Source organism: Marmota marmota, unplaced genomic scaffold (assembly GCF_001458135.2).
Source record: "Marmota marmota marmota unplaced genomic scaffold, marMar, whole genome shotgun sequence".
In the NCBI taxonomy this organism is placed as follows: domain Eukaryota; kingdom Metazoa; phylum Chordata; class Mammalia; order Rodentia; family Sciuridae; genus Marmota; species Marmota marmota.
The window spans coordinates 18,369,520-18,386,190 of record NW_026000101.1 but is presented as its reverse complement, the minus strand read 5'-3'; the positions used below and the strand labels follow the sequence as shown (position 1 = coordinate 18,386,190).

At 42.5% G+C, this 16,671-nt stretch overlaps 1 protein-coding gene across 1 annotated transcript in view; it reads right to left on the bottom strand.

Annotated features, from left to right (window-relative positions):
* Positions 1 to 13,458, bottom strand: part of Dcaf12 (DDB1 and CUL4 associated factor 12) — a 32,674-nt gene extending 19,216 nt beyond the window's left edge. Inside the window, exons 1-2 of the mRNA XM_015492439.2 lie at positions 13,048 to 13,458; positions 11,719 to 11,973 (exon numbers count right to left, since the gene is read on the bottom strand). Of these exons, the coding sequence (XP_015347925.1) occupies positions 11,719 to 11,973; positions 13,048 to 13,125 (333 nt within the window). The 5' untranslated portion in view covers positions 13,126 to 13,458. The remainder of the gene's footprint in view (positions 1 to 11,718; positions 11,974 to 13,047) is intronic.
* Between the last annotated feature and the right edge of the window lie 3,213 nt (positions 13,459 to 16,671).

Sequence of the window (16,671 nt, the reverse complement as noted above, 5' to 3'; positions counted from 1 at the left end):
AATAAAAGGGTTAGGAATGCACTCAGTGGTAGAACAACCCTGGGTTCTATCCCTAGTAACCAGGAAAAAAAAAAAAAAAAGAAAGAAAGAAAGAAAAAAAAAACCCACAAAAAGAAAGAAGAAAAACAGAGAATAGTTGGGTCTTCAGATGGATCAGGAAAATAAGAATTTATCCCCACTCTCGGAATTACAGAGGAATGAGCAAGTATCATGTGAATAGAGCCTTCCTACTTTTTCAAGGAACAGAAATACAGTTGAAATGCCACAGAATCACTTTTTTTTTTTAACTTTTATTTATTTATTTTTATGTGGTGCTGAGGATGGAACCCAGGGCCTCACAAGTGCTAGGGAGTGCTCTACTGCTGAGCCACAATCCCAGCCCCAGAATCACTCTTTATTCTGTGACAAGGAGCCAAGGCTTTATGCAGCTACTTTAACATGTTCCAGAATTGGGCTGCTCTACATTAACCTATTGGGAACCCTGCCAGAAATTTGTAGCATGGCAGGTAAGCCTGAGACTCAGACTCCCTGTATTTACATTCTAGGACACAGGTAAAAAACCAACCAAAGACTGTTTGCTCAGGAAGATATAAGGATAGTGAGTACATCTCTGCATGCATGTATAGGTATGGAGACACATGTAAATGTTATCCTCAAAGCCAAAATAGCTTTAAAAAAAAAAAAAGGGGAGGGAGCCAGGTACAGTCATGGACACCTGTAATCCCAGCAATGTGGGGGGCTGTCAAAGGACGATCCCAAGTTCAAGGCCAACTTCAGCAATGCAGTGAGACCCTTAGCATCTTATAAGACCCTGTCTCAAAATAAATAAAATAAAAGGTCTAGTAATAACGGCTCAGTGGAATAGTGTCCCTGGGCTCAATCTACAGTAAAACAAAACAAAACAAATGAATGAAAAAAAATTAAGAATGGCAGCCAGGTTTGGTGGTACACACCTGTAATCTCAGTTTTCAGGAGACTTAAGCAGGAAAACTCCACATTTGGGGCTAGTCTGAACAACTTATTGAGATGCTGTCTCAAAAAAAATTTTTAAAAAGGTCTCAGATGTAGCTTGGGAGTTGAGTGCTTGCCTAGCAGGAAGCCCTGGGTTCAACCCCCAGTATAGGGAAAAAAGAGAGCCTCACAAAGTTTCTAAAACTCAAGAGTATTTTAGAATGGAGCCTAATGGAAAAAGGAAAGCAAATCCATGCAGCTCACTCAGACATTAAAATAAGTTATATTTCAGTCAGACAATAAAAAGGCAGGTGGCCTTAATGTTAAAAGTTAGGGAAAGAAAAGACAACTAACATCAAAGTAGATGAATCCATGCCCTTCGCAAATGAAGAAAATGAGAAAGAACACAAGGAGAGAGTCAAGACCAAGAAATACAAGAGAAAATGTTCCAATGATATGTATCAAAAATCAAAAATAAGCTGGGTGCAATGGGGCACACCTGTAATCCCAGCAACTTTAGAGGCTGAGGCAGGAGGATCCTGAATTCAAGACCAGCCTNTTTAAAAAAAAAAAAAAAAAAAAAAAAAAAACCCCGGGCTCAAGTAATCCTCCTGCCTCAACCTCCAATGAAGCCGGATGTGTAAGTATGCACCAGTGTACCCAGCTGGGTAAACAGTTTTAACTACTGTGCAACATTGATGAACTAGTGGTGTACTATAGGAGTTTGGATATGCCACACAACTATTTTACAAACTTTAAGAATGATGGTGTGGGCTGGGGATGTGGCTCAAGCGGTAGTGCGCTCGCCTGGCATGCGTGCGGCCCGGGTTCGATCCTCAGCACCACGTACAAACAAAGATGTTGTGTCTGCCGATAAATTAAAAAAATAAACATTAAAATTCTCTCTCTTTAAAAAAAAAAAAAAAAAAAGAATGATGGTGTGAGCTGGCACAATGACACACCTGCAAATGCAGAGACTCTGGAGGCTGAGGTCCTAAGTAACTTAGCGAAACCCTGTCTCAAAAGACAAAAAGGGCTGGAAGTGGTAAAGCACCCCTGGATTCGATCGTTGGTAGCCCCCTGACAAAAGGCATAAAAAGAACATTTTTTAGAAAGCTCCTTATGCTATAGTATTAAGAAAAACAAAAACAAAAAGAACTCTTTAAAACATAATTCCAGATGGCCATGATGGGACACGTCTATATTCCTAGCTATTAGGCAGACTGAGGCAGGAAGACTGCAAGTTTGAGGCCAGCCTGGACAACTAATTTTAATTTGAGCCCATCTCAAAATATGGCCTAAGGACACAGCCTAGTGGTAGAGTGCTTCCCTAGTATGTGCAAGGATCTGGGTTCAATCCTCAGTACCACCAAACAACAACAACAACAACAAAAATAATAACAAAATACAAGAAAGATCACTTAATTCTCTTTAAAAAATTTTCATATGTCAGGTTCCTGGTTTAGTGCTTAACTACATGCATATAGTAAAGCAGAGACAAAATTTTATATCTCATTTCATTTTATATGAAATGCTTTGCACATTAGAGTTGTTATAATTATTTTAATGCCTGCATAAAACCATGGGGACTTGATCTACCATAATTACTATATTGTTCAACAACTATCTTGTTTAAAAAAAAAAAAAAAAAAGTAAGGCTGGGGATGATATGGCTCAAGTAGTAGCGCGCTCGCGTGGCATGCGTGAGGCACTGGGTTCGATCCTCAGCACCACATAAAAGTAAAATAAAGATATTGTGTCCACCTAAAGCTAAAAAATAAATATTAAAAAAAAAAAGTCTTCAAACTGGATGTGGACACACATGCCTATAATCCCAGGGATTTTGGAGGCTGTGACAAGAGGACTGCAAATTTGAGGCCAGCCTTAGCAAGACCCTATTTTTTAAATAAATAAATAAAAATAACAAAAAGGTCTAGGGAATGTAGCTCAGTGGTAGATCACTCTTGGTTTCAATCCCTAGTATCCCTGTACCTCCCTCCAAAAGACTCCTTAGTCAGGCAATATGGCACAAGCCTATAATCCCAAATTACTGGGAAAGCTAAGGTAGAAGGATCACAAATTCACACCAGGCACAGCAGTGCACACCTATAATCCCAGGAGCTTGGGAGGTTGATCCCGGAGGATTGCCAAAGCCAGCCTCAGCAACTTAGCAACACCCTGTCTCAAACAAATAACAAACAAGTTCAAGGCCAGGATGGGCAACTTAGAAGACCCTGTCTGAAAAATAAAATAAAAAAGGGCTGGGATATAGCAAGCTTGAAGCTCTGGGTTTAATCACCAATATGCCCCTCCCTCTAAAAAATCAAAAAGTCAATTCCTAGGTCTCAAAGAAGGAAACCCTGCATCAGTACAGAGGTCCCTACCAGAAACTGCATTATTTCCCAATTTTTCCTGCAGATTTACATACATAAACATGTATATATGAATATTTTTCAAAGGATTTTTTTTTTATAGTTCTGGGATCAAATTCTGGGTTTCACACATGCTAGGCAAGCATTGTACTACTGAGGTACAACCAGCCCCAGGAATCTGCCTTTTGTTTTGTTTTGTTTTTGGTGTTGGGGATTGAACCCAGGGGTACTTGACTACTGAGCCCCATTCCAAGCCCTTTTGTCTGTTTTTTTTTTTTTTGAATATTTATTTTTTAGTTGTACACAATACTTTTATTTTGTTTATTTATTTTTATGTGGTGTTGAGGATCGAACCCAGGGCCTTGCGCATGCCAGGCGAGCGCTCTACTGCTGAGCCACAACCCCAGCCCCACTTTGTTTTTTAAAACAGGTTCTTATTAAGTTGTGAAGCTGGCTTTAGAACTTGTGATCCTCCTGCCTCAGCCTCCTTTAGCCACTGGGAATATAGGCATGTACCACTGTGCTTGATGGCCCTTTCTCTTCATTGAGACAGTCTATCTAGACTCAAACTTGCCATTCTATGCCTCAACTTTCCAAGTTCCTGCAATCATAGGTGTGCACCACCATGCTCAGCTGGGTACTTAAGATTAAATCCAGAAGTACTCTACCTTTGAGATACATCCCTAACCCTTTTTATTTTTTTAAATTTTGAGACAGGGTCTCACTAAGTTGTGCAGGCTTGCCTCGAACTTATGATCCTCAAGCCTCAGCCTCTGGGTGGCTGGAAGTACAGGCACCAGCTACGGTGCTAGGCTAGGAGTCTGCATTTTAAACATACACCTCAAGTATTTGTGATGCTAGGGATTCGTGAGTTATGCTTGGGAAACAGAGGTATATACCCTTGGAAATCAAAGATACATTAATTTAAAATATAGGTAAAAGGAGCCATGTTTATTAGCTCCCAGAACTTTTTTTCCTTTGATGATATGGCATTTCAGGTAACTGGGCCTGGGGGGTATAGTGCAGGACACTGGTCCAAAGGAAGCAGGATCCAACTCAAGTAAATATTAACTGTTTCATTAACTTTCCCCAACTTAGGCTAGGGGTGAACTCAGTAGTGGAGTGCTTGCTTAGCATGTGAAAGGCTGTTGATATGATCCCCAGTATAACACACAAAAAACAGTAACAAAACTTTCCGCAGGTTCTGTTAAAGTACCTCCCAACAAAGCTCTGATCTTATTTTTGCTCATCCCCCAAAGTTTCTGGGCTGTGCAGGAATAGACCCTAAATTCATCAAGCATCATACTGTCAAGCATGTAAAGAACAGAGATTAACAGGGTTATTTATTAATAAAGGCTAGAATGAATCAAAGGCAAAAAAGTGGGGGGAAACCTCAAGAGTGATTCAGACCAGATATAGTGGTGCGTGCTTATAATCCTAGTTACCTGAGTGACTGAGAAAAAAGGGTCACAGGTTACAGGCCAGCCTGGACAATTTAGGGAGAACTTGTCTCAAAATAAAATAAAAAAAAGGGTTTGAGATATTGTTCAATGATAGAGTGCTTGCCCAGCATGAGCAAAGTCCTGGTTTCCACAAAATAACTGAAAGATTTAATTAGCCCTTGCCATCCAATTCCCAGTTACATTCTCTTTTTCCCTACAGATTTTGCCCTGCATCAGTCAAGTCCATTCAGAGTCCCATAACATTTCTGGTAGTTTCCATGGACCACCTGTTTTCTTCTAACCAACCATTTTCCTCCCTAGGAGATCAACTCTGAATACTCCACCAATGAATGAATCCTTCTTCCTAGAAGCACTCATGGTTTGTAGAAGTGATAAAGCCATTTACATCATAATTAAATTTGTATGTAGCTATGTATATATTCCAGGTAAGCTAAGCAGAGGACAAGACCCTATGATGTAGTTCTAGGCCTTGTAAAGGAAAAACTGGCACTTCCTCTCCTTTTTTGGGGCACTGGGGATTTAATCCAGAGGCAATTTACCACTGAGCTACAACCCCACCCCTTTTCATTTTTTATTCTGAGATAGGATTTCACTAAGTTGCTTACGGCCTTGCTAAATTGCTGAGGGTGGCTCTGTCTCAGCCTCACAAGTTGCTGGGAATACAGGTGTATGCTTTGGCTGTACCTCATCATCTTGGAGAATTAATTTAAACAGGAGATTAAAGAATATTTTCAGGGGCTGGGGTTGTAGCTCAGTGGTTGAGCACTTGCCTCGAATGCGTGAAGTGCTGGGTGCGATCCTCATCACCATATAATAAAATAAACAAACAAACAAATAAATAAATAAAGATATTTTCGTTGTGTCCATCTACAACGAAAAAAATTAAAAAAAAAAAAAAGAATATTTTCAAACTCCAACACAGTTTGGTTCTTTTTGTTTGTTTTTTATGCAATGCTGCACATTAAATTCAGGGCTTTGTGCATGCCAGGGAATCTCTCTACCACTGAGCTACATCCCAACCCTTTCTGAGTCAGAGTCTTGCTTGCCAAGTTGCCCAGGCTGGCCTTAAACTTGCAATACTCCTGCCTCAGCCTTCTAAGTCACTGGGATCAGAGGAGTGTACTATCACATCTAGCCCACCCCCTGCCCCCAATGCTGGGAATTGAAACCCAGAGATTATACATGCTAAGCAACTGTGTTTTATCTGAGCTACACTTCAAGACCCTAAACTCTCATATTGTACCAGATCTAGGTTCTGATCTCATTCCCATAGAAAACAGTTCTTCTGGTAGCTTGAGAAATAAAACCTGTCTTCTCTGACTGTAAGGCCTATCAAAGATCCAGCTAGGAAAAAAAGTTACAAGTACAAGGTTCATGTTCCTCCTCTGCTCACTGCCCAAGTGTTGCAAGCTTCAAACAGACTTGACCTGACTTTAGATCTGATCACTCAGATTATTTCAAATTCTACACTGGTCATTACCTGGAAGTGTAAATGTTTTAAAATGCATGCATGTGTACTTGTGTGTATGTATGCATGCCTGTCACAATAACGGGGGATGTGCGTATTTCTCAACTCTACAGAGCAGAAGTTAGGTATGTGAAACATCCTGCAATATGGGGTTAAGTTCCAGACAAGAACATGTGTCCCAAACACCATCAACATTCTTGTTTAGAAAAGCTGACCTAATTAAATCTTCAATCAACTCTATGCTAGGGTTGCTCAGGCCCTAACATTCCCCACTTTTCTGCCCCAGTATTGGGGATTGAAACCAGAGGCCCTTTACCACTGAGCCACACTTCCAGTCCTTTTATTATTTTGAGACAGGGTCTTGCTAAATTGCTGATGCTGACCTCGAATTTACAATCCTTCTGTCTCAGCCTATAGAGTCGCTGGGATTACAGGCATGGGGCACTGCACCTGGCAGGCCCTAACATCCTCAACCATTAATTTCCTCATATATAGAAAGAGGGTAACCCAAATTCTGTCAAGCACTACCCTAAACAGGATTTCTCAGGTCCATACCTGTGCTAATCCACTAATACAAGCAATGCCCTCTCAAAGACAGAGACAAAAAAGGAGCAGGAAAAAACAAGTATAATCACAGATAAGAGGCATAAAATCATTCTTACTCCTGCTCTTCCTAAAGCTTAACTACATGAATTAACCTTGCACAGAACTTAGGGTTTATGAAATACTGCCAGTTATTTCCACCTTAGAAACACTTCTGCATATGTGCCCCAGCTAAAGGAACTTGCCAACATGGGCAATTCAAGTACTTCCACCTCTGAAATTCTTCCTCTCAATATAGCCAAATACTCTGAATATACGATAAAGATTAATTCTGGGATAAACCTGAGCATCTCTTCTAGACAGAAAATAAAAGGGCTGAAGATGTGGTTCAGTGGTAAAGCACCCCAGGGTTCAATCCCAGGTATGTATGTATGTATATATGTAGGAAGGAAGGAAGGAAGGAGGAAGGGAGGGAGGGAGGGAGGAGGGAAAAGAGGAAGAAAAAAATCCTCTTGGGAAAATAGTTAAGACAAGGTGAAATGAGTAAAATCTGGCCAGAACAGAATTAATCTCCTACATGTAATCATACTTTGCTTCCCTGAGTATCAAGGTGAGTTTTATATTCTCCCTTTAGGATTTCAGGAATCTGAATATGTAAATTCAAGGATATAATATTATAATAGAAAAAAGCAGGGCTGGGGATATAGCTCAGTTGGTAGAGTGCTTGCCTCACATGCACAAGGCCCTGAGTTCACTCCCCAGCACCACATATAAAAAAAAAAAAAAAAAAAAAAGCAGCCTGACAGTCTGATACTTTTAGCTAGGATTTTGTGTCATGGTGAAAATAAAGAATTTCACAAACACCAGCACCAGAGAAGATGACCCTATCTCTCTATTTTTTAGGTACCAGGGATTAAACCCAAGCGCACTTAACCATTGAGCCACACCCCCAACCCTTTTTGAGACAGGGTCTTGATAAATTGCTGAGAGCCTTGCTAAGCTGCTAACGCTTTGTCTGAACCTGTGATCTTCCTGCCTCAGCCTCCGGAGTTACTGAAATTATAGGTGTACACCACCATGCCAGGCTCCCCGCCCCTCACCTTTTTTTTTTTTTTTTTCAGTGCTGGGGATCAACCCAGGGTCTCATGAATGCTAGGTGATCACTCAGTCACTGAACAACTACCTCGGCTCCCATATAAGGTCACTTGTACCAAATCTGAACAGAGATTGAAACATGAACATTGTCTAAACCACAGAAAGATCAAATCTGGCTAATAAAAACGACTGCTTCATCATTACCAATTCCAGCTTTAACCACCCTCTAGACAAGATTAAGATTCAAACAAAGGAATCTTGTCCCCACCAAAGCACTTCCTAACAGTATCTGATCTGGAGCTAAGAGTTTTATTTCCTCAAGACTTCCCCCAGACACCTAACATAAGCCCCAAGTTTAAGTTCTTTCTAACAACCTCTGAAAGTCCCCTTCCTTTCCTTATGGTTTAGGTTTCTCTCTCTCTGGAAAGAGCAATTATATCTTATTCTACTACAGGAGGGTCCCTGGTATCTTTGGCTAGAGGGCATTAATGATGGAAAATTCATATCTAAAGCTAAATACCATATGGGAAAATAAATAAATAAAAATATGAGCTAAATACCTCACCAGGGTGTGGTGACACACACCTGTAATTCTGCTACCAAGGAGGCTAAGGCAGGAGATCCAAAGTTTGAAGCCAACCTCAACAACTTAGTGAGATCTTCAGCAACTTAGCAAGACCATTTCTCTAAATAAAAAATAAAAAGGTCTGGGGCTGGGAATGTGGCTCAGTGGTTAAGTGCTTGTGTGTCATATGTATGAAGCCCGGGGTTCAATGTTCAGCAACAACACCACTTAAAAAAAAAAAAAAAAGGCTGGGGATCTGGGGGATGTAGCTGAGTGGCAATACACCCCTGGTTCAACCCCCAGTATAAAAAAAATAAATAATTACATTCAATTAAATAATTTAAACTATATATGACATACCCTTCATAAGCCACGACCCCTGCAAACATCCTCCTTTCTTATTCTTTTCTGTACTGTTTTCCTGAGTTCCCTGCTTCTTCTGTAGCAGTTTTGTTTTTGTCCTGTAAATGTAGGTGTTCCCTAAGATTCTGTATCTAGCTCCTCTTTCAGTATCAAAGGCTCTTAATCATTTCTGACTCAGTCCTCCCTTTGAAAATCTAATAAAAATTAAGACTTGCTTCCCAAACCAGCCCCCATAATCCTGCCCAGAAAATATACACATAATAAAAATTTTGCAATTTAAGAAAGTATATGGGACTCAAGTATTAAGAGTGCCTTCTCCTCTATAATAATTTCAATAATCCCTGATATATGATGAACGACTCCCAAACCACTAACTTCCTACCCTTTCTCAAATTTCAACTAATAGACAGAAAGCATAAAACTAAACTCATCTTCTCTCAATCTGCTCCTTAATACTCACCCTGCCATCTTTCCAGTTCCCCAGATTCAACACATCAGTATTAATTTTGACTTCTTCCTCCACAACAGATTGTCTGAGCACATCATCACCTACAGATTTAACCTCTAAGATGTCTTAAATCTCTCCTCCCCATCCTCTCCTTGTCACTTGCCTAATTTGGCCCTTCATTACTGCTCATGGTATACACCATGGCACTAGCCTCCTGTTATTGCTCTCCTGGATGCATTACTCCAACCACATCACTCCCCACTAGAAATCACTGAGCCACTGCCTCACCACTCCAAAAGGAGTAATATCTTAGCTAGATATTCAAGGGCTTCTATAACCTGATTCAGTCCAACTCTCTTATAGACAACTAAAACTTGTCATACTAGAACCTCAATATCTCTCATAAATAGTGATACCTTTTCACTAGATACTCTAGAAAAGCAGTGTTGCTGGTTCTCTGCTTTGGTTCTGGAAGCTATGCAAAGAAAAATACTAGAGGTAGGTATTAAGTTAAATTATCACTTAACATGCTCACCTTCAAAACAGTGTCAATAAATTCAAGAAACAAGAGATTTTGATGTTAACTCAGATTACCATTCAGCAATACTGCTGGGAAAAACACTATGGTGCATGTGTAAGGAGTAGAAAGAACCCTTCCAAGCAGGAAATTCTTTTTCTACTCCAAGTGACAATGATGACAGTTCTCAAGCCATCAGTGGGCAAGCTGAGAAACTAAGAAACGGGAAGCTTTGTGGAGGCTTGCTACTACTATTTAGTTTTTGGAGGGCTTCTGTATAAGACAAGCAACTTTCAACAGAAAAGGAAATGAAAACTTGGCCCCAACCACCATGGTATTACTTCCTTCCTCAAAACTGTTTAAATTTAGTTGGGTGCAGTGGTGCGCGCCTACAATCCCAGCAGCTCAGGCAGTTGAGGCAGGAGGTTCATTAGTTCAAAGCCAGCCTCAGCAAAATTGACGTGCTAAGAAACTCAGTGAGACCCTGTCTCTAAATAAGATACAAAATAGGGCTGGAGACATGGCTCAGTGATCGAGTCCCCCTGAGTTCAATCCCCAGTTAAAAAAAATAAATTAATATTTTGCCTTTTATAAACAAATACTTCACCTAAAACTTAAGATTTTCTTGATCTACAGGATCCTTCTCTCTTTCCACTGACCCCATATGTGTTTAGCTTTAGTGTAAATTTACTCAGCCATTATGACACTACATGCCTATTCACACAGGGTGAGGTGAAAATGGAGGGAGCGGCTGGTCCTAGTCATTACCCACCTCCAGGTCCTCCCTCTTCTCACTTGCCATTCCTCTGACATTGTGCCATTTGTAGTCTTCAGTTCCAATCGTATTCACTATTTGATTTATTTTATCCTTGCTAAAATTGTGTTGGTTACATAGCTTACTGATAAATTTTCCCCTTCATTTGTAACTGTCTCTCTCTCCCTCTCTCTCTCTCTTTCTTTTTCTTTTGTTTTTTTTTTTTGTTTGTTACCACAAATTGAACCCAGGGGCACTCAACCACTGAGCCACATCCCCAGCCCTCTTTTTTAAATTTTAAGACAGGGTCTCACTAGGTTGTCTACAGCATCTCTAAGTTGCTGAGGCTGGCTTCAAACCTATGATCCTCCTGCTTCAGCCACTGGGATTACAGGAGTGCACCACCATGCCTACCTTATAACTGTCACTCTCTTTAAAATTACTTCCCTTGGATGTGTGTGATGGCACATACCTATAATCCCAGACACTAAGGAAGCTGATGCAGGAGGATCACAAGTTTGAGGCCAGCCTCAGAAACCTAGTGAGACCCTATCTCAAAACAAAAAAATAAAAAAGATTGGAATATAGCTTGGGTGCCCCTGGTTCAATCCCCAGTACCAAAATCAAAACCAAAACCTCAACTCTAAAGATGCATTATATACAGAGGATTAGGAGGCTTAAAGATGTGTTATTTTGAGGCTGGGGCTCAGTGGTAGCAAGGCGCTGGGTTTGATCCTCAGCACCACATAAAAAATAACTGAATAAGATATTGTGTCCAACTACAACTAAAAAAAATATTTTAAAAAAAAGGGCTGGTGTTGTGGCTCAATGGTAGAGCACTCGCCTACAAGTGTGAGGCTCTGGGTTTGATCCTCAGCACCACATAAAAATAAATAATAAAATAAAGGTATTGTATCCAACTCCAACTGAAAAAAAAAAAAAAATATATATATATATATATATATATGCCGTATTATTTTGAAAACATCAGAAGATGCAGAAGTTCTGAGAAAAAGAGCAGAAAGAGAGGAAGTGGTCAACAGGAGGGCATGGAAAGGAGAGTTAAGGGAGTTCCTTTTCAAAAGAAACTAATGGGGAAAATGAGCAGTGAGAGGTTCTGGAGCATGCAGAGATATATATTCAAGAACTAGGATAAAGTTTTCCCCTCCAGACACTTACCGTGTTGCATTTTGTGCCACACACCACTTGCCTATGATTCAACCATTGAGATGCAAACACTTTATTGAGGGTCCCAAGGTGAAACTCTCTCTCCTTCAGGAGACTGGGAAGTTGCTGTGCTGCATATCCATGCAACACTCTAGAGTAGTTGGTTTCATTCTGTAGCCTGACTTCCCGGTTCTTCAGGTAGTACACCAATGATCTCTTCACTGGGGGAAGTCTTTTCCTCTTGTGAATCGAGTGATCCCAGCCAAACTATGAAAGTAACATTAGAAATCAGGACTTTGTCTACCTTTCTTCTGAACAGGAGATCCTACCATATTAGCAAAATAACCAAAACTCACCCTGCAGAATTTACATACAACAGAAATACGAATATAAAAGAACAAGGACCTCAGTTCAGAAAGTTCAGTTTAACTCTTACAACAGCGAAATGATGTTGCTCATAGTTAAACCTATAATGGAAGTAGAAAAGAACTGAAAAAAACGGTTTACTAGACCTTCTGGGAGTGAAGGATTCAAATATTCTTTACCTATCCTTGAGAGCAAAAGAGAGGACTAGTGGTTCCCATACCCACCTGGACTGCATCTCTACCCAGCCCCCTTCTCCCTCTTAGCCTGTATTCCCCACGGAACATGGAGGGTGTAGCTCAAGTAGCCAGACTGGGTCCCAGGTCTTCCAGGGATGTGCTATCAATGGCGGCTCCTCTATCATTACGCCCGCGCTCCAGGCAGTTGTAGAATTCGAAAAATCAAATTACCAACGGGGTAGGCGGATGGGGAAATCAGAGTCCGAATCCAAGTTCAAGAAGCCCCCCCGCCCCCCGCAAAGAGTACGGTGTTGGGATGACACCTGGTAACTACTGTTTCTTCTAGGGGTCCAAGTGCCAGAAGCCCAGCTCAGGCGTGGGTATCCTTAGTGACACTATTTCCTCAATGAAGGTAGCAATCGGCCCGCTTCACTGTGCCGCTGGAAGGTGGACTTCCCTCTCCCTCTCATTAATTTCTGGGAGTTTGATTTTGTTTCCGATTCCTCATGACTTATATTTTCTCTTCCTCCAGAATCAAGATTCCGGTTTCTCCTCAGGCCCTATTCCTGGCTCATGCCTCCTAAGGAAGGTCCCACTTCTGAGTTCCCCCTTGCCTCTAGACTATTTGCTCTCCAATGAGGTCCTGAGTGACTGGCCATGACCGCAGGTCCAGGCCCAGGTCTTGTCCCGCCTCGGACTACGGACCTTGGACCCAGATTCCTGTCCTTGGATCTGCAGACCCTAATCACGTCTTGGTGCCTCAGTCTCAACGCCCAGATCCCGGTTTCAGAACCCTCACCTGCGGGCCCTGAGCGTCGCTCCCAGCTCCTGGAGAGACAGGTGCTTTCCGCTTCCTGCTAACTGCTTTCCGAGCCATAGTGGGCAGCGCCGCCGCGGCCCCGCAGCCACATGGGGCGGGGGAAGCGAGGGGTAGCAGGAGAGCCGGTCATATACTGGGCCCCGGGGCCGCGCGCTGTAGTGCGCCCGGCCCGGAAAATGGCCCGGACCCGGGGCGGCAGTAGAAAAAAGGGAGGCGGACAGAAGGAAAGGAGGAAGGGAGATTCGGGGTTGGGAAGGGGAATAGGAAGGGGGAAGGAAAGGTAAAAAACAGATTTCAGACGACCGACTCTGGAAAGGACGGCGAGCGGCAAGAACCAAAACACCCCCTCCCCCCTTCGCCCGCGCTCCGTCACCCTTGCGCAGCCGCACTTGGCGGCGCGTCGCCGCAGAGACGCTGCACGCACGAGAGGGGCGGGATTTAGGGCTCCGTGGAGAATTCGTAGCTGTTGCCGAGCTTCCGCCTTCCCCTTTCCAACGGTTGTTTGGCGATCTCGGGCGATGGACCAGCTGGGGCCAAAGGAATCTGGCTTTTGGCCGCAGACCTCGGACCCCAGCCCGCCCATCAGTCCGCACCCGGAAATGAAGACCACCAGCCCTGCTCAGGGACGGAATCCCTCCCAGCACACGTCCTTACCGTTACTCAGGTTACCTCCCACCTAGCACCCAGCACCGCTTGTTTCCCCGAAACTGTCACACTGCCGGGACTCCTAGGATTGGATATTGAAGGGCAAGTGCACACCCCATCCCACCCCCTTCCTTATGGTGGGACTTGGCTTGGAAGCCAGGACAGCGTGGCTAGACTTTCCCACCGCCGAGAACCTGCACTGCACAACCAGCCTTGGCCGCCCTGCGTAACTCTGGGCAGCCCTCTCCCCACCACTGTGGAGCCTTAAGGCGCTAGTCACTCCTGGCCTCACTCACTCCGTTGCCCCTCCCCCTCCTGATTCTTTCCTGTCCCTCAGTCAACTGACCCTTACCATGCCCCCGTTAAGATCCCGTGACCTGCCATCAAAGCCACACTGTCTTTTGCGGTTTAGAAAATAGGCCTCACGATGTGATTTATCTGTCACTGCTTGCCTCTCTTGGTCCTGTCTTCGCCTTAGGAAGTTTGAATGAAGTTCCTAATCACGGAAGAGTTGCCATTTTTAGCACTTTGGTTAAGTTGGTCACTAAAAAGAGGTTTTGTTTTTGTTATTTTGGGATGCTGGGGATAGAACCCAGGCCCTCAAGCAGCCTAGACAAGCAACTTTACCACTGAGCTACACCCCCCAGTCCCGTAAGGGGTTTTTTTCAGGATCACCCTTGCCTCCATTTTCTGAAGATCCTGAAGGAATTTGAGTGCCAGCTTCCTCGGGCAAAGAAACCCTTGGAGGAATCAGGATGCTCTTTCTTGAGACTGACTGGCCTCTGGCTGTGGTGCCCAGTTACCTGCTGGTCCCTTCAAACTTCAGGCCTCATACCTCCAGGGAGCTCTGTTGGCCCATCTGAAGTTCTGCCTACAAGGAGATTTGGATTTGTTTTTCAAGCTGAATCAAAGACCAGACTGAGACAGGATCCTCCGCCATCCCAAGTTGGCACTGCCACTAACCCCTAAAGCCACCTTGGGAAAGGCAGCCCCATCTTTCTTGGTTAGGTCTGTTCCTTCAGAGACATGCACACAGTGAATGGGTCAGGAGTGGCCCAGTTTCCTTTTTGAGTCTGTTCTAGTTCTGTCTTGCCTCACAATGCTTTGGATGACCCAGGAGACCATTGGGCAAGAGTCTGGAATCCTTTGAGAATCTCTAGGCTCAGGCTGGAAAGGGCTTGTCTTCTGGTCTCCTCAGGCTATATCCCAGGGACACACTGGGTTGCTGCAGGCTCATTTTTGAAGTTAGTGTATTTCATCTTATCCCAGGAACCATCTGCAGATGTACCTCACAGCAGAGCTCACCATTTCTGTGGAAATGAAGCAGAAAGAAGGCCCATTCAGAAGTTCAAAAGTTTACATTTTTTGTTATTTGTTTGTTTGTTTGTTTGATAATGCTGGGGAGTTGAACCCAGGGCCTTGCACACGCTAGGCAGGTGCTTTACCCTACATCCCCAGCCGCGTGAATGTTTTTTAAATGGCTGATAACACCAAGAATTGCTGAGGAGGTATAATGTCTGAAACTCTCATACATCGTTAGAAAAACCAAATTGAAAACAATTTGTGGTTGTTGCCTGCCAAAATGAAGGTTAACTTTTTTTGTTTTAGTATTAAGGATTGATCCCAAGGACTTGGGCAAGCACTGAACCCTCAGTCCTAAACATGTGTGCCTTTTGATTCAGAGGTTCTACTTCTGGGTTATACACCCAGCAGAAATGAGTATTTATGACCTCCAACGTCATTGATAAGAAAGGTCAGCAATTTTATTCATAATAACTCCAAACTGGAAATAATGTCAATAGCAAAAAAGGTAAATGTGGTTTAATCATACAATGGGATATTACACAGCAGTGCTACACATGGACATTGTGTGGATGAATCTGTTTTGAGTGGAAAAAAATCAAACATGAAGCAGTAATTCCTAACTGTAAAATTAGTAAATGTAGGGAGCTGTAAGTGTAGCTCAGTGGTAGAGCACTTGCCTAGCACATGTGAGGCCCTGGATTCAATTCCTTGCTGCAAGCAATAAATAGTAAGTAAGTAAGTAAATAAATAAATAAAATCCTTAATCTGACCTTTATGAGCCTGCATTGTCTGACTTCAAATTTGACTCCAGCCACATCTTGTATTTCCTCTTTCTCAGCTTCAGCTGCAGTAGCTCTCTTCCAATCAAACTGCTTCCTAATCAAAATGCTTCATTCTCTCACAGAACCTGGGCACAGCTTTATCTCTTGGTACACTCTTTCTGCTATTGGGATATCTAGTTATCCCTATGATTTCATTTACCGGTTGGGGTTGTGGCTCAGCGGTAGAGCGCTCGCCTAGCATGTGCGGGGCCCTGGGTTCGATCCTCAGCACCACATAAAAATAAAGAGATAAAGATATTAAAAAAAAAAAAAAACTTCAGTTACTGCTTCCTTTTTTAAATATCTTTTATTATTTTTTTATTTTATGTGGTGTTGAGGATTGAACCAGTGCCTCACACATGCTAGGCAAGCGCTCTACCACTGAGCCACAGCCCCAACCCAGTTACTACTACTTCAGGGAACTGTTCCCTGGCATAATTTATAATTCCCCTCCATGTTAGGTTACATAGCGCTATAAGTTTCTCCTTCATAGCACTTACTACAATTAGAATTTTATATTAATTAGTTTTTATTTAACACCTGTATCCCCTACTAGACTAGAAGCTTCTTCAGAACAGAGACTATAACTGTTTTTGCTGCCATTGTATCTCTATTGTATGTGCTTGCACTAAATAAACTTTTGTTGAATAAATGGATAAATAAATGAATGGATTTTCTCCCAAAGTTAAGAAATGTCCTTTGTTCACTCATTCCAGCATCTAGTAAAAAAATTTTTAGGGGATACTGGGGATTGAACCCAGGGATGCTTAACATCCCTAGCCCTTTTTATTTTTTGAGACAGAGTCTCAGTTGCTTAGGGCTTGGCTAAATT